At 38.4% G+C, this 19,516-nt stretch overlaps 1 protein-coding gene across 1 annotated transcript in view; it reads right to left on the bottom strand.

Annotated features, from left to right (window-relative positions):
* Positions 1-19,516, bottom strand: part of Luzp2 (leucine zipper protein 2) — a 206,222-nt gene that overhangs the window by 48,145 nt on the left and 138,561 nt on the right. The window contains exon 8 of the mRNA XM_038313970.1: positions 18,608-18,772. Coding sequence (XP_038169898.1) covers positions 18,608-18,772 — 165 coding nt within the window. The remainder of the gene's footprint in view (positions 1-18,607; positions 18,773-19,516) is intronic.

The following is a 19,516-nucleotide window of genomic DNA, read 5'->3' on the forward strand; positions in this document are numbered from 1 at the left end:
CAATAGCAATAAGACAACATAAGGGGATCAAGGGGATTCGAATTGGAATGGAAGAAGTTAAACTTTCATTATTTGCAGATGATATGATAGTGTACATAAGCGACCTGAAAAACTCCACCAAAGAACTCCTACAACTGATAAACTCCTTTAGTATCATGGCGGGATACAAGATCAACTCCAAAAAATCAGTTGCCCTCCTATATACAAAGGATAAGGAAGCAGAGAAAGAAATCAGAGAAGCGTCACCTTTCACGATAGCCACAAATAGCATAAAATATCTTGGGGTACCTCTAACCAAGGAAGTGAAAGACCTATTTGACAAGAACTTTAAGTCTTTGAAGAAAGAAACTGAAGAGGATACCAGAAAATGGAAGGATCTCCCTTGCTCTTGGATTGGGAGGACCAACATAGTAAAAATGGCAATACTACCAAAGGCAATCTAATGATTTAATGCAATCCCCTTAAAGATCCCATCAAAATTCTTTTTTTTTTTTTTTTTTTTTGTTTTTTTTTTTTTTTTTTTTTTTTTTTTTTTGTTTTTCAAGACAGGGTTTCTCTGTGGCTTTGGAGCCTGTCCTGGAACTAGCTCTTGTAGACCAGGCTGGTCTCGAACTCACAGAGATCCGCCTGCCTCTGCCTCCCGAGTGCTGGGATTAAAGGCATGTGCCACCGCCGCCTGGCTCTTCACAGACCTTGAGAGGACAATAATCAACTTTATATGGAAGAACAAGAAACCCAGGATAGCCAAAACAATCTTATACAACAAAGGAACTTCTGGAGGCATTACCATCCCTGACTTCAAACTCTATTACAGAGCTACAGTATTGAAAACAGCTTGGTATTGGCATAAAAATAGAGAAGTCGATCAATGGAATTGAATAGAAGACCCAGATCTTAATCCACAAACCTATGAACACCTGATTTTTGATAAAGGAGCTAAAAGCACACAATGGAAGAAAGAAAGCATCTTCAACAAATGGTTCTGGCATAACTGGATGTCAACCTGTAGAAGAATGAAAGTAGATCTGTGTCTATCACCATGCACAAAACTCAAGTCCAAATGGATTAAAGACCTCAATATCAATCTGAACACACTGAACCTGTTAGAGGAGAAAGTGGGAAGTACTCTACAACATTTGGGCACAGGATACTGCTGCCTACGTATAACCCCAGCAGCACAGACATTAAGGGCAACATTGAATAAATGGGACCTCCTGACGCTGAGTAGCTTCTGTAAAGCAAAGGACACTGTCACTAAGACAAAAAGGCAGCCTACTGACTGGGAAAAGATCTTCACCAACCCCGCAACAGACAAAGGTGTGATCTCCAAAATATATAAGGAACTCCAGAGACTAGACTTTAAAATGCTAATTAACCCAATTAAAAAATGGGGCACTGAACTGAACAGAGAATTCTCAACAGAAGAAGTTCGAATGGCCAAAAGACATTTAAGGTCATGCTCAACCTCCTTAGCAATCAAGGAAATGCAAATCAAAACAACATTGAGATACCATCTTACACCTGTCAGATTGGCTAAAATCAAAAACACCAATGATAGCCTTTGCTGGAGAGGATGTGGAGTAAGGGGTACACTCATCCATTGCTGGTGGGAATGCAAACTTGTGCAACCGCTTTGGAATGCAGTGTGGAGGTTCCTTAGGAAATTTGGGATCAACCTACCCCAGGACCCAGCAATCCCTCTCTTGGGAATTTACCCAAGAGATGCCCAATCATATTACAAAAGCATTTGTTCAACTATGTTTATAGCAGCATTATTTGTAATAGCCAGATCCTGGAAACAACCTAGATGCCCTTCAGTGGAAGAATGGTTGAAGAAAGTGTGGAATATATACAGCGGTAAAAAACAATGACATCTTGAATTTTGCATGCAAATGGATGGAAATAGAAAACACCATCCTGAGTGAGGTAACCCAGACCCAAAAAGATGAACATGGGATGTACTCACTCATAATTGGTTTCTAGCCATAAATAAAGGACATCGAGCCTATAATTCGTAAAAAAAAAAAAAAAAAAAAAATCCTAGAGAAGATATATAAGAAGGTGAATCCAAAGAAAAACATATAGTTATCCTCCTGGATATTGGAAGTAGACAAGATTGCCAGACAAAAAATGGGAATATGGGGGTGGGGTTGGATGGGGGGATGGGGGGATGGGGAGAGATAAGTGTGAAGTGGAGGATGGGACGAGCTTGGGGGAATAGGATGGTTGGGATATAGGAAGGGTGGATATGGGAACAAGGAATTATATATCTTAATTAAGGGAGCCATACTAGGGTTGGCAGAGACTTGACTCTAGAGGGGTTCCCAGGTGTCCAGGAAGACGCCCCCAGCTAGTTCCTTGGGCAGCTGAGGAGAGGGTGCCAGAAATTTCCAGATCCTATTGCCATACTCATGAGTATCTTGCATATCACCATAGAACCTTCACCTGGCATTGGATGGAGAAAATGACAGAGCCCCACATAGAAGCACTGGATTGAGCTCCCAAGGTCCTGATGAGGAGCAAAAGGAGGGTTCCTTGCTTCCTCTCACTAAATGATCTCTGGGCATGTAAACTGAAATTGTACTCAATCCCTATCTAGTGTTGTTTTGAGGCACCGTGACTTAAAACATAGCTTCATAATCTTTCTATAATGAGAGTCTAGGGCCCTTTTCTCAGAATCAGGTAGGTTTTATTAATACTTTGAACATTGCCGGGGCTTAAGAAACACTATGTGATTCTACAGAGAATGTTATGAATCATGTTTATTATCTGAATATCAACTATTTAGTTATATGTTTAGCCATAAAATAATATAGGTATTCTGATATTTGTTTGTTTTGTTTTAGAGACAGCGTTTCTGTGTGTAGCTTTGGAGTCTGTCCTGGAATTCAGTCTGTAACCTATGCTGGCCCCGAACTCAGATATCTGCCTGCCTCTGCCTCCCCATTGCTGGAATAATTAAAGTCATGGGCCACTGCCACCTGGCTACTAATCTGATATTTTATTCTGTGGGAAAGCCTGAGGCTGTGGTGATGTTCTAAGCAGTGACTAAATTCTTCCACCACTGCAATATGTATTCTCATAACAGAAGATCCATGATTATTCAATTAGCAAAGTAATCTTATAAGCTATATTTTTTATTATCCTCTCTGTTAGATGGCCTTGCTGGCTGGTCAGAGGTTGCAGTTTATCATGGCCTGGCAGCTGTTTCTAAAAGCTCAGTGACATGGAGACTCCCTCCCTCCCCAGCAACACATCCTGCTCTCTACCTGGGGCTGGAGGATTGCCTTTATCTGAAAACTGTCTCTAAACCAGCTGCCAAATTTATCTTTATCTTTAGCTTGACCCTTGGCATCGATTCCTGCTAGAAGATTTCACCGCTGAACATATGATAACTAAGACTTATACTAGGAGCCTTATAATAGGACAATGCCACTTAACACAAATTAGGGTTTGTTCCAGCACCCCCATCCTCTATACTCCATATAGTCTAGAATAAAGTTGAGCTGATTCCCTGAAGTCTGTCCCACATACAGTTGTTCCCATCAAGTTCACAGGCCATATACAAATCTCTGTCGTTGCTTCTGCCCCTTTGTCTTCATGGACTTTCTATTTAATTTTCTTCTTTCTGTATGTGTGAGTGTAGAGAATGTGTGTGGTATAGGTGCATGTGGCAGGAGGGATGTATGCACACACGTGGAGACCAGACCAGAACACAGGATGTTCTTTTCTATCATTTCTAACATTCCTCATTTGAGACTCAGTCTCCTTGAAGGTGGAGGTAGTCTGTGTAGTCGGAAGGCCACTTATTTGTTTCCTGGCATTTGTCTCCCCAAATAATCACTGAGAAACTATATTATTTAATCACTGCATGGCCAATAGCTTAAGCATATTTCTGGCTAACTGTTACCTCTCCAATTAACCCATTTCTATTATTGTATATTTTACCATGAGGCTAGTGGCCTACTACCAAGGTTCCAGCTAGCAGCTTGCATCTGTCTCCTCTGGTGGTTACATGGCGTCTCGCGACTCTGCCTTCTTTCTCCCAGCATTCAGCTTATTCCCCTGCAGCTCTATTCTGCCCTATCACAGGCCAAAACAGTTTCTTTATTCATTAACCAATAAAAGCAATACATATACAGAAGAACCTCCCACACCAAGGCTGGCACCAAATAGCACCATCAGTTATCCCATTTCAACTCCAAGAGTATGGTGTTATAAACATAGGTATCCATTCCTAGCTTTTTTTTTTTTTTTTTTTTTTTTTTGGTTTTTTTGAGACGGTTTCTCTGCATCTTTAGAGCCTGCCCTGGAGCTAGCTCTTGTAGCCCAGGGTGGTCTCGAACTCACAAAGATCTGCCTGCCTCTGCCTCTCGAGTGCTGGGATTAAAGGCGTGTGACACCACTGCCCGGCCATTCCTAGTTTTTTATACGTTACCTAAGGATTCTGATTCAGATTTTCATGCTTGCACAACAATTGCTTTTAGCATCTAGGACATCTCTCCAGCACCTTGTAATTTTATTAGATAATCCAATGTTTCCAAAACAACTGTGAGATACTGGTCTACTGATGTATGCACTAAGGCATTTCATTAATATATATTACTTTTACAAAACAAGTTTCTTTTCCCATTTTTATTCTTGTGTGTGATGTATTTTAAGGTTCCTTACTCCTTTTACCATCTTCTTTTTCATTATCCTGATATCCTTATATGCTATTATCATTCTTACTGCCTTTTAACTGAATTTGTTTGTATTTATTTACAGTAGATTGCTTTTCATTATAGTCTTAAAACATCAAAAAAGAGACAGAAACAATTCAATTCTAAGTACTTTTCATCAAGAATGTCACACTTTGTCTATGTAGTATCTACTATCATTTTTCTATTGTAAGATGTCAAGACATTAGATGATTTAATCAGGATAGGGAAGGAACCATGTGGTATGAAAAACTATTGGGAAAAGCATTGTGTGTGCATATAAATGCAATGAAGAATTCTGTACAGTCACTCAACTGTAGGTATAAAGAGAAATGTGAAGTTAGGAGAAGAGTGCTATGGACACCCAAAACTCATGCTTAATGATGTATCATTGCCTAGCACACCAGGGAATTTATTTGGGAGGTGTTTAAAAATTGATAACCTCTGTGGGGTGTCCTTCTGTGTGCTACAAATATGTGTTGCATTTATTGGTGGATGAATAAAACTGCTTTGGCCTATGGCAAAGCAGGCTATAGCTAGGCGAGAAAGTCAAACTAAATATACAGAAAAAGAAGGCAGGGTGGAGGAGATGCCAGCAGCTGCAGGAGGAGTAATATACAGAGCATTACTGGTAAGCCATGGGCCATGTGGTAATACACAGATTAATAGAAATGGATTACTTTATATGTAAGAGCTAGCTAGTAATAAGCCTGAGCCATCAGTCAAAGAGTTTGTGATTAATATTAAGTCTCTTGAGTGCTTATTTTATAAGTGGCTGCAGGAAGAGGTGGGATGCAGAAAAGCTTCTGGCTACAGATAACATTATAGAAATAGTCTTCAAGCCTGTGAATTTCATAAAGGAAAAGTCCCAGCAAGTCCTTAAATGTGTTGGTACTTACTTTTGGGAAGTAAGATGGAAACATGGAGGCTTAAAGGTGAAACGTGTAATTATTGAGTCATTTATGGTATCAAAAGGAAAATTTATGCCAGAATTTGAGAATGAAAGATGGCTTACCTATTTAATATTTTAGTGAATTTAATAATTCTTTTCATTCATTTAAATGAGTCAAATGTGTCTCCAAAGTGAAAACTGATTATTAATGCAACTTTCCAAGTCACTGCAATGCTTCACCAGTGTTCGTGTATAAATGTGTGGCTTAAGAAACCTCTTCAAGTAAAAAATACACATTTGACTGGCTCTTTGGAACTCATTCCTCAGGCTTAATTTTCTTGCCCAGCCTTAATATAAGCAGGCGCTTAGTCTCTACTTCAACTGGAAATGCCATGTTTTGTTGCTACTCATGGGAGGCCAACATAGGTATTGATTGCAAATTGGGTTGAGGGAGGCAGAATTGAGGTGGGGGAGTGAAAAAATTATAAATAAATAAATCCCAAGGTCTATCTTAGTGCAGCTTATAAAAAAAAGGAAACCTCTTCAAACAACATAGCCAAGGGAAGGCAGAAGCAGGGATCTTCTGGCTTGATGAAAGGTAATTGGGCTGACGTATTCATTATCAGGTGATTGGCATCAGGGTTAATTCCTGTAAGTGGAGAACTGCTTAAAGTAAAATTATTTTTGTAATAACAAAATAAAAGGGCTCCTAGGGGTATCTATAAAGTCTGTGTAAATAAGATCTATCACTATTATTGAACAATTGCAAGAAAAACATTTATAAAATATGAATGTTCACAAGAAAGTATAATTCCCACAAGCCAGAAAAGAGGCATTCCCTTCCAAAGATGACAGCCTAGAACATTTTGACCTATCTGATTACACTCTCCAGTGATCCCTGGTCTGCTTTATATCTTGGAATTACAGTAACATATGAGATGAAGACGTACAGGATAGTGTGGTGAATGATTTTTAGTTATGTTTATGTTTTGTTCATCTCACCATTTGAATATATCTAGAATATTCCTCTTAAGACCCACTATGCTTCCACTAATCTCTTAGAAATTTGACATATGGACTGGACTATAGTCAGATTAATCAACATATTTTATAAGCAATTTGATTAGCTACATGATAGAATCATAAATTACTTATTTATGCTGCAAGATAATGGGAATATGAAACTTTCAATTTATATCTGAGCAACTGCAAACAGATTGCAATTTCCTCTTCTGACTGATTTGTTATATCTACTGCAATGAATAGAATCATATTTGTGTATTACGATATCTTTCTATTTATATATTGTATTTATTTAAGCTTTTGCCACTACATGCATAAAATGTCATGAATTTGAAAGTATATGTTTATATTTTATCCTTTAAAACAGGATGATCCACAGTATCCCAGGAAAGAAATATTTGCACTTAGAATATGACTACTATAAATGTTTTCTAACATTAGCTAGCTCTGAAATCAATCTTGCCTTCATAAAGGGAAGATGAAACATAGGCATACAGGTCACAGGAAAGCCCAGGGACAGCCCTGTAGAGAACTAATTACTGTTACCCGTGATTCCTCAACACTATGGGTGGAAACGCAATCCATAGATTGATGAAAAGCTAAAGTTCTACTAGTAACCATCTCTGCAGAATTTAATCCAATCACAGTACAAAGAAAGCCAATAAACACAAAAATTCCCTAATCATGTTTTGTTCAAAAATCCATTTATTTTTGAGCAAAATAAACAATTTTCAGCATTTTTTGTTTTCTTTTCCTTCATTTCTACTGGGGATTGAATTCAAGGCTTTGCGTCCGCTAGTCAAGTACTTTACTACTGTGGTAGATTCAGAGCCCATTTAATTATTGCTGATTTTATTTCAGTTTGAGTTAGGTTCTCAGTAAGTTGAACAAGTGGCCGGTTACTTGTTATATAATCCAGGCAGGTCTAGAAGTTGAGATCCTCCTGCCTTAGTCTCCCAAGTAACTGAGATAGCAGCTGTAGAGCTTCACTTAGAACATCTAAAATTCTTTCTTATTTTCAAATTCTGTTTAGAGAACTTTGATGAATAGTTCTTCAAAGATTTCCATATAACAATATTTATTACAGAAAATAAGTCTGAGGCAGGCTAGGTGCTTCAGATGGTGAAAGTGCAAGTCCACAACCCGAGTTCAATCCCTGGGACCCGTGGCAGAGCAGAGAATGGACTCCTGAATATTGTCTTTCGACTTCCATACTTACTTGATAGCACACACAGATACACACAAACACACACGTGTTGACACACAGACACACAGAGAGAATCACACACACATACACACACACACATACATACATGCAATGCACACTAAACAATCCCCCCAAAACAACTAAAAATGCATCTGAAACTATAATGTTTAATAAATTCTCGTAACAGCCTTTCCAGACAAAATAATTTAATCTTGTGTTATCAGTGAGAAATAATTTAGAAACCCACTTCTCACAGATAATTAGCATTGTGTAGCTTTGTCTCAGACTCATAAGCTCAGTCGTAGATTCAATATTTCTAAACACTGCCATACTACATATCTGGTTCCTTGTGATAAATGAGCACATATGCACACAGGTTTATCAGGGGCATTACTTTGTGCTACAAGCTTATCCACAATGAATGGTCACAATCTGGGTCTAATTGCTCAAGAAGCCTGTGCATTGAGAAACTGGAGCAAAACAGTATTTAATTGGTCTGCTAAACTCCAGAGTGGATCTTTTGAGCATGACACTTGGTGCTTAGCTTCTAACATTTAACTGCAGATTCTGACAGGTTTCCTTGTCAGTGTTGTTATGGTACCAAGCTGATGATGGGTGTGAGCTCAAAAGGTCCCACCCGTCACTAGGCAATTAAAGGGACACATTTTTCTTTTGAATTCTGGCTACTGGCAAGATGTCTATGCCCCTGTAAATGGCCCACATTTATGTGCATATTGGCAGCATCAATTAGACAATAGATAATGTATGTAGATGAAGGCATGACATTGGGAAGGCATTCATTTTTGTGCTGTCCAGGAAGAGTTGAAAGGAACAAAGGGTGGATATGATCATAAACATTTTACACCTGGATAAAATTATCAGATAATAAATAAAGTGAAACGGAATAAAATATTAGTGGAAATAGGAATTAAAGGAGACACTATCTTCTTTGCACAAGGTAACAAGATTTTTCTCTGAATATTACCTGACTTCTGAGAAGCACTGAAGGCAATATTCTCACCAATAATGCTTTGTCCCAATTTAATTTGAGAAGGATTAAATGGTTTCTAGGCTTCGGTTATTAACAAACTCTCTGAAATATTTCAGGATTCCCAAGTGGTCATGATCTATACCTTCCTCAACTTTTCTACCAAGAAAAAATATTTATGAAGATTTAAACATGTACTACTCTGAGCAGTACACATCTGCATCTGTGTGCAAACAAGGTATCCCAGAGGTCTCACCCCCTGCTTCAAATACATATTCTATAATTTAATGTATGCACATATTTTATTTATTTATACATAATGCATGCATTTATATAACCATTTTTGTGGCATTGTGGACTAAACACATGACTTTGGACATTCTAGGCATGTTCTCTATCATTGAGCTGTGCCCAGAATCCCAATATACATGTTTTGATTGAAACATGTGGTACATACTAATATATATTAATTGTCAGAGAAGGGACAGATCTGGGAGCAGTCATCAAGCAAGGCATTATGACCTCACATGTTCAAAATATAATAAATTTTCTCAGGTCTCCTATATCATTTTGCTGTTTTTCATAAAAATATGTATATTTGTTTCTTCATTTTTATCTCCACAGTAGGTGTGAACGTATTATATATGTCTGCATGCAAAGACAGTAGGTGTGAGGTATAACTAAGTGGTTAACTATTGAACATATCACATACAAAGAAAAATGTCTAAGACATAATACTTCGATGGGGTCAAATAAGAAATCTCTTTTATCAGCGGTGGGGTAGAAGAAGGTACGTGCTTATATTGGCATTGAATCCTTTCTTAATTCCAGAGGCCATGTCTTAATTACTTCCAGTCTTGACCATATGTTAGGCATTTCAAGTGACTCCCAAACTCGTGTGTGTCCTGAATTGCATTGGAATCTAGAGTGTTAGTAGTCAAACTGGGCATATTTGAAACACCCAGTAATTTGAAAATATGATCCAATGTGAGAAAATTGGGTCTGTCATGTTTGTAGGTGCACCGTACTGATTATTCTTAAGAACCACTTTGCCAAAGACTTTTGGCAGATAGGAAGGTAATTAAAAACCATGCTCACTAAGACTCTGGGTACCAAGCAGTATGCTGCTTTTATTCAGATTCCAGGAAACTCCTGCTTAGATCCTTTGAGCATAAATGACTTTGGTAATAAAAAATAAATAGCATGTCCATGTTGAAATCCAAGGGCCTTGCTGTTCCAGCCCTGACTCTCGCTGGCTCTGAGACAGTTGGCCCTGCCCCTCTCTGGACATTGTAGTAGGGGAGCTCGAGACACTCTCCCATCATTCCCCATGGGAGAGCTGACCCTGCTACTCGGAATAGATGGCCACATCCCTTACCACAGCCATGGGAGAGCTGACCTGATGGCATGGGTCTAGGAGGAGAGCTAGCTATGCCCCTGGGCCTGAGGTAGGTAGCCTTAGTGGCCCAACTGACCTGATCAGCGACCTTCCACCTAGACCTACATTCTGGACAATAGGATGTCCCACCCTCACAGCTGCCTCATCTGGATGTAGATGTGGCAGGTCCTGCTGGAGTACACGAGAGGACTGGTCCTTTGGACAGATGACCACAAGATCTCCATGACTCAGAGCAACAACAGGATACTTGAAAGGAGTTTCAGAGAGGGCCCAGTGAAGATGGTGTACCAGAAACCAGAGGTCTTGAGCCAGACAAATAAGTCATTGCAATGGGCATTTTGAGGGTGGGGTTGATTGGACAAGGGGGTATATACTACCTGACACACTGCAACTCCCGCCCGATGCCACTCAGATAAATGAAGGGTGTTGGAAATATAGAGGAACAAGTTTTTTTGTTGCTTATTTTGTTTTAAATTATTTTGGGGGGCATTCTTCAGGGGTGAAGGGTGGATCTGGATGGACTGGGAGGTGAGTGGGATTGGAGTACATGATGTGAAATTTCCAAATAATCAATAAAGAATTATGTTTTATAAATTAGCATGCCATCCTCTTGCATTTATGAAGCTGTCAGGATGTGACTTTCACCCATGTAAATATGGCAGACACCAAGATAGTGAGCTGTATGAAGAAAAGCCAGGATCAACAAAATTATGTATATTGGGGTGGATTAAAACATGGGTACCGTTAATGCAATTTCAGCATTTTCCTGTCTAGTATAGGTGTGTTTCTTTTATTTGTCTTTGTTTATGGCATTGCTATGATGACCTCTGGTGGTAAATAAATTTTCTTAGTTTTGCTTCACTGTTCTGCTAAAAGTAATGTTGCCCTTTTGTGAGTCAATACATTGTGTCCTCACAGTGGGACAGTTAAGGAACTATTTTTGGGACCATTAATAGCTATTTTGAAAAATGACTGAGTTCTTTCTAAGAACTTGATTGTTGGGGAATTGTATTTTTATTTTTGTGTGTGTTTCTCTTGTGTGAAGGTAAGATTCCGTGGAGCTAAAATTGCCTGTAGGCTATCTGCCATGGCTTCTGCAGATTGAATTCAAGAGCAGTCATGCTATTAATGGCAGAGACCTCTCCCAGGGCTTTTTAGTTCATGCTTTAATTCCATGATTCTATTGCCCATGTGCCCAGGGATCCATACTACTAAATGATGAATATTTTCACTGTATTTTCACAACAGCTTTACAGACTTGGTGATGACGTTTTCTTGTGTTTTTGTACACAGACTTGAAAGGCCTAATATTATAAAAAACATACCTATTTTCACTGTTTAGTAGCATATGGAAATTGCACCGGTTGGCTTTCATTTAAAATCCTCGTTTATGGTTTATGCCATCTGTGGACGCAAACTCTGAAATCCACTTTGGTCTCACCTCTACGCACCTTCGACTGAAGTCAAGAGGTCAGCAACACTTTGAGCTGTGAGCTTACACCAGTTCTCTTTGGCAGCAAACCTGTAGTCCAGTTGCCAATTTTACACCCTAGTCAAGGTGTCATCACTTGTTACAAAAACAAACAAATCAGCTCCCATGGATTGTTTCTTCTCACTCCAGTTTGTTTACTTTGTACGAAATGGAAATTGTATTTTCTAGTTTAGAGTTTTGCACTATGATGTACAAAACAAGTGGTTAGAGATCAAATACATTCTCCGAGACACATTTGAAACCAATAATATCCTTAATCTTTTTATTTAATGAAAGCCATTTTGATCATGGGATTCTAAACACTAAAATTAAATTTAAAAATTAAAACCGTACAAGACTTGGTCATCTGCCTTATGTGGATCCATGCACCTTCAAATGCTATCTGGAGAGCCTAGCATACTAATCATATATGTGTAGAAGGCAATCTATTTGGATGAAGCATATTTTCTTGAGTAAGAAAATGGACACACATTAAATTCCATTTCAAGTTAATTCTCTGAAAACACCATGCCAGGCTAGTCAAGAAGATGAGCTTAGTCGCCTTCCTGAGAACAAGACAGACCATGACATGTGGGAGCTTCTAGACCTCTGCTGTCACAGCAGGGAGGCCATAAAAACATCCTCCTGAGAAGGTAAAACAACGCTCTCACATCAGAGAGAATCATATTAACAAAGATGGAGGATGCAAAAATAGAGGTAATAGAGGGCAAAAAAGTGTATCTACTTGGGAGAAACACAGGTGAGAGGATCATGGTAGAACAGGCCTGCTACAGTAAAGGCAACAAGAACATTGTAGAGCAAGCATGAGCTGTGGGACTGATGGCTCACAAAGCAGACATGCTACAATAGCAAAGGAGATAAATACAAAATGAGGAGAAAGCATTTGAACTATTTTACAAATTTTCTCTAGAAAACTTGCAAGCCTGTAGTAGTGTAACAAACACTTGGCTTTAAAATGTGTAAACATATACTTCTATAACACATGTACACAATGTATGCACATACAGCACACACATACTAATGCACTTGGATAGAAACAGAAGGCCTGCATCGTGAAACTTCTATGAGGACTAAAGTAATATCAAATGTTACCATTTGAGCTATTTTTGTCTTTTTCTCTATATAGACTTAAAAGGTTATTTTACATATGTCTCACAAATTTTATGGAGAGCCCCACAAAACACTACCAAGGAAGATTTCAAAGGCTGAGAAGGAAATTGGGAAGAAAATCACATCCATAAAAATTTCAAGAGAAAAATAAAATAGCAAGGCATAGACATAGCCAAGAGGGAAGAACTCTAAAATGGAAACTGAGAGACTGAAGAAAGAATGGAGGAGGGCACTGAAGGACACAGAGTGCTCCCATCGTCCAGGATCAGCAGAACCAGCACTGTTTAAACGGCCATGTCACTGAAAGTGAAAGTGACTGACAGGTTGAAGGCAATTCTGATGAAAATTTGATGTCAAAACTAGGGGGAAATGCTCCAATTAACATACAAGGATAGGTAATTCCAAATAGCTCACACAATACTGAGTAAAAAAAAATACTGAAGATAAAACAAGACCTTATTCAAACTGTTATGCAGAACTATAGTAACAAAATCAGCACAGCACTGGCACCAAAACAGGAGAGTGGAACAGTGGAAGAGAACAGAAGAACTGAAAATAAATCCGTACAGTGACAAGCAGTTTGTTTCCAATAAAGATATCAAAAAGCACACATTAGAAAAAATTAGCCATTTCAAACCTGGTACTGAGAAAAACGGATATTTGTATGAAGAATGAGGCTAGGTCCCTTTTCTCACCCTGTACAAAGTTATCCAAATGGAACAATAAGCTTAGTGTAAGACCTAATGATTCAAATCTTTCATGGGAAAACATTTCAAGACAGATTCTTGACAAGACATTCCAAAAAGGACCTCCAAACAGTCAACAAATAAAGTCATTAACTGACAAATGAGACTTCATGAAATAGAAGTGTTTATGTTCAGCAAAGAAAACAATTAACAGGGCAATGAGATAGCTGACAAAATGAGAGAAAGTCCTGGATAGTTATCGATTAAACACGGGATTAAAATTTGAATATATAAAGAATTCAAAAAATTAACTTTCAAAGATAAACAAACAGATGAATCAAACAGAAAAGAGAGAGATACACTTGTTTAAAATATTTTTAAAGGTTCTGCATAGAAAGTTCATCTCAGTCAGAATGGCTATAATCCAGGAATTAAAAAATGAACACTGGTAAGAACATAAAGAAAGAGCATTTATTTATTGCTGGTGGGAATATAATATATGCAGCCAATGTATGAAGATAGGAATAAAAATTCCTCATGAAGTTGAAGCCAGCACAACTCTCCTGGTTTACCGCCCAAGTATTCTGTTTCCGAATACCATAGAGATGCATGCATGATATCTACATACTACAGGGATACATGAGCATCACATCTAATTATAGAACTAATCACCATAGTCAGGATATGAAAGTAATTTAAATGCCAATTAACAGATGAACATCAAAAGAATATGTGGTACCTAAACAAAATGAGGGTCACTGAGACACAAAAAGCAAGTTTATATTATCATGAGGAAAATGTGTAATAGTGTATCTCATTGTGTTAAACAAAAAAGCCAGACCCAGTATGAAAAAATAGCACATTGTCCTCTTAAATATTGTATAATGATGGAGTATTATATGATAATATGATATATTATCATATATATGATAATATATATGATGAGATTATATGATAATATATGATTATATGATAATAGATAGATAGATAGATAGATAGATAGATAGATAGATGATAGATAGATAGATAGATAGATAGATGATAGATAGATAGATAGATAAATGATAGATAGATGATAGATAGATGATAGATAGATGATAGATAGATAGATAGATAGATAGATAGATAGATAGATAGATAGACAGATAGATATAGATGATAGATGTCTTATAGAAAATAGATTGGTGTTGATAGATGACAGACAGCTAGATAAATAATGATACAGATATACAGACATAGTTATAAATATAGAAATAAATGGGAAAGGGCTTATGGAGAAGCATGACTACCAGGAGGAGGGAAGGAGAAAGGAGGGCTATAATGTGTGATTATTTAACAATGTACAAAGACTTATATGTTTGGAAACATCAAAACCAAAGACATCATTTTTGTACATTGTTTTTCAATGAAAATTGATGGAGCAGAATGGAAAACAGAATCGTATTTTAAGTGTTCATATTGCTATAGCTGTCAAACACTTTGAGAGGACAGGATTCCAAAGTGACAGAGCAGAGTTACTCTTAGGCACCTGTGTTAGGCATAATACCTAGGCTACAACAAACTCTCTCTAATAGTTAACCAGTTGAGTTAAAAATTACATGTGGTCTCCCCATCCTCCCCTCCTCACTCTTCTCTCCACATCTCCACATCTTCCCATCACCCCTTACCGCTGCCCCACCCCCACCCTCAAATCCCAATTTTTGCCTGGCAATCTAGTCTACTTCCAATATCCAAGAGGATAACTATATGTTTTTCTTTGGGTTCACCTTCTTATTTAGCTTCTCTAGGATCAGGAATTATAGGGTCACTGACCTTTATTTATGTCTAGAATCCACTTATGAGTGAGTACATACCAAATTCATCTTTCTGGGTCTGGGTTACTTCACTCAGAATAGTGTTTTCTATTTCTATCCATTTGCATGCAAAGTTCAAGATGTCATTGTTTTTTACTGCTAAATAGTACTCTAATGTGTATATATTCCATACTTTCTTTATCTATTCTTCCATTGAAGGGCATCCAGGTTGTTTCCAGGTTCTGGCTATTACAAATAATGCTGTTATGAACATAGTTGAACAAATGCTTTTATAGTATGATAGGGCATCTCTTGGGTATATTCCCAAGAGTGGTATTGCTGGATCCTGGACCCTAGGGGAATGAGATGGTTGGGATGGAGGAAGGGTGGATAGGGGAGCAGGGAAGTATATATCTTAATTAAGGGAGCCATTTTAGGGTTAGCAAGAGAATTCACTCTAGAGGGGTTCCCAGGTATCCATGGAGATGTCCCCAGCTAGTTCCTTGGGCAGCTGAGGAGAGGGAGCCTGAAATGGTCCTTTCCTATACTGATGAATATCTTGCATATTACCATAGAAGCTTCATCTGGCGATGGATGGAAATAGAGACAGAGACCCACATTGGAGCACTGGACTGAGCGCTCAAGGCTCAAATGAGGAGCTGAAGGAGGGAGAACATGAGCAAGGAAGTCAGAACCACAAGGAGTGTGCTCACCCACTGAGACGGTGGGGCTGGTCTAATGGGAGCTCACCAAGGCCAGCTCCACTGGGACTGAAAAAGCATGGGATTAAACCAGACTCTCTGAACATGGCAGACAATGAGGGCTGACTGAGAAGCCAAGAACAGTGGCACTGGGTTTTGATCCTACAGCTTGTACTGGCTTTGGGGGAGCCTAGTCTGTTTAGTTGCACACCTTCCTGGACCTGGCTGGAGAGGGGAGGTCCTTGGACTTCCCGCAGGGCAGGGAACCCTGACTGCTCCTTGGACTGGAAAGGGAGGAGGAGGGGAGTGGAGGGAGGGGAAGGGAAATGGGAGGTAGGGAGGAGGCATAAATTTTTAATAATAATAATTTTAAAAAATTACATGTGGCCCAAGCCTGTAATTTCTTGTACTCAAGAGGAAAAGACTGGCCAACCTGGTCTATGTGGAGATTTTCAGCCAGACAGGGCCAGGTATTGAGGCTTGCCTCAAACAAATAAACAACAAACAAACAATGTGTGGACTGAGACTGTTGATCGATGGGAAAAAATTAGCTTAGGCTGTGCACGGCCCTGTGTTTAATCTCTACCTTCATACACAAAGCATGTTACTTTTATAGAGTCATTCAAGACTGATGGGCTTGATTTTCTTATATACACTTCGCCATGTTATATGATTCAGGACTAAGAAAGATATCATCTGCTGGGGCCTGGATAGAGATTATGCCCTGAGAACACATAAATCACAATTTCTGCCACTATTAAAAAGACAAAGAACGCAGATGAAACATAAACATTAGACAAGCCTTTAATGCTAATCTCTAAAACATAATACTGCATATTACATTACCCTAGATTTATTGAAACTCATCTTTAACAATTGAATTTTTTATTATTGGTTTTTGAAAAATAAGCAATCTGAATACTGCTTGGCTAAATCCTCCTTGCTCTATTCTGTGATAAACCATGATAGGCAATAAATATTTATTGATTTCAATGACAGGAAATACATTTAGTCCTAGAAAATCAGTAAAAGTAGCCCTTAGAAATTTCCTCAAAATATACAAGGTCATAAGGAACTTAGTTCTAATAATTCATTTAAGCAATATAGTTTGAGTTGGAGACAAAAGTCACATGCTTCCAGAATGGAGGGCTACTTGGCTGGAAGCCATCAGTTTTAGATGACATTTGTGTCTGTTCCAGACATAACACTAGAGGAAAGAGGCCATGGCTTACTCATCAGTATTGCGTTGTGTGGAACGTGTGGTTTTGGCCATTTTAAGAAACTTGCTGATGAACATAGAACAATACAGTTTCATGTGCTTGTATTGTTTGGGATATAAATAATCCAATGTTTTGAACCTAGAATTTTCATGAGTAGAACAAGAATGGAAAACATTTACTTTAAAATTATAAGTATTCTTCAACACACAATAAGAGCAAAGGTGATAAAAAGAAACATTGGAAATACGATTTCATGAATTTTTCACAGGACAATATGTTAATATATCACGAGGTTACATAAACTACTAAATATTTTATGCCCACAATCACAAGTAGCAATTCTAGGAGAAGGAGAGTAAGAAATAAACAGGAATTGGGCTCATCTGTAGTACAACACAGTGGTCATGCAGTATTCCTGTTACCTGTACAGCCTTGCATGTCTAAGTCAGGCTGTTGTGCATAACATACATCCTAATCGCAATCGACGAAGGAGCATGCTCCTTCAAGAGCACAGCCTGAAAGAAAACTTTCTCCAAAAGCTCTTTCAGGTTGTCTGAGTTTATTTACATATAGACCCCACCAAGCTGTTTCTGTACAGACCAAAATAAAATACCCTCTGATGGTAATCGACTGCTGGGAAGTTTGTTAAGACAGCATTCAAATCAGTTGCTTTGAAACATGGAGGCACATTAAAATTCCTTAAGATATAGTTTTTTTTTTTTTTTTTTTTTAAAAGTAAGTCAGCCGGGCGGTGGTGGCGCACGCCTTTAATCCCAGCACTCGGGAGGCAGAGGCAGGCGGATCTCTGAGTTCGAGGCCAGCCTGGTCTACAAGAGCTAGCTCCAGGACAGGCTCTAGAAACTACAGGGAAACCCTGTCTCGAAAAACCAAAAAAAAAAAAAAAGGAAGCCAATACAAAATGATCTAACTAACAAGCTATGTGATGGGCTCCTTCATGTTACAAGTTTTTTACATACTGTAAACTGATTCTGATGGACTGAATGCAATATACTTACTTTTAATCCATGTATTCTGTGATGATGTAGCTTAAGCCTCCAAAGAAGGCTCTTATCTGTGTTGTTTATGAGAATGTAATGCAAATACTTGTTTTAAAAATACTAATAACTCATTGTTTTTCTATTTTTGTTATTGAAATGAAAACAATTAAAAGTTTCCACTTATGAACCAAGCTCTTTGATGATAAAACCTTGCTTGCTGACAGCCTTCCCTGTGTGGTCATGGGAACTGCAGACTCAGCTACTGTCTACTGAGAGCTGCCTAATAACCTTTCAGTGTACTAGATGTCCTATATGGGTCCAGTGTTTTGAGTATACACAATGAAGTTTAAGGACTATATGTTAGTAGTCATCACTGTTAACACATGGGAAAGAAGTACCTTGTTTTTTGTCCTCGAATCTGGAATCTTGGAAGCAATTGTTCTGGGCAGATGCAACATCTGTGATGGATTTGATGGGATGAGACTGAAAGGAGGAGGCTGATCACGGAAAACTGATGTCAAGCAGAGTTGTACGGTCTCTTTCATTGCTTTTATCTGGGATTCCTGAGAGCAAGGGAAAGATTAAAATTTTTAACTATGGTTCTTGTTACGATTTCCCACATTGGTCTTATAATACACTCACCCCATACAAATAGAGACAGGTTTTCAAATGAAATTTCTTGTTCTGCTTCAATATGATGCCTACAGTAGCTTCTCTACTTGAACACATTCTGCCCAGCGGGTGGCACAGTTAAAGCAGTGAAACCTAGGATGAGGAATTGGAACACTGGGTGACAGGCCTTAATTGAAAATAGCATGAGCATACTTCTGACCTGATTTTCGATCTCTGATTTGTCTCCTGTTCTCCACTCTTGCTTTCTCTCCTTTTCCCTCCTTTTTCCTCTTCCCACTTGCTTCATCTCTTTCAGCTACCTTATTTGATGAGATTTGACAAAGCATCCCAAGCTACTGCCGCTGCATCTAAGAGCCATTCCCACTACCATGTATTCCCTCCAAGGATGAACCAGGAATACTTCAGGCATTGTCATGAACTATGAATGTGGTCCCATATATTGGTATTCATGGTGTTATTTCACATTGTCAACAGTTTGGATAACCATGCAACCCTTCAAATCATGAACTAGAATAAGTCTTTCCATCTTTAAGCGGCTTTTCACCACATATTTGGTTGCATTGTTGAGAAAAATAACTAACACTGATGACAAGATATGGGTATCTTGCTGCTGTAGACCTGATTATCTTCTCTGTAAGTCTTTGGCTTACAGGAGGATATGGAACAGTTGGAAA

This window comes from Arvicola amphibius, chromosome 12 (assembly GCF_903992535.2).
Source record: "Arvicola amphibius chromosome 12, mArvAmp1.2, whole genome shotgun sequence".
In the NCBI taxonomy this organism is placed as follows: Eukaryota; Metazoa; Chordata; class Mammalia; order Rodentia; family Cricetidae; genus Arvicola; species Arvicola amphibius.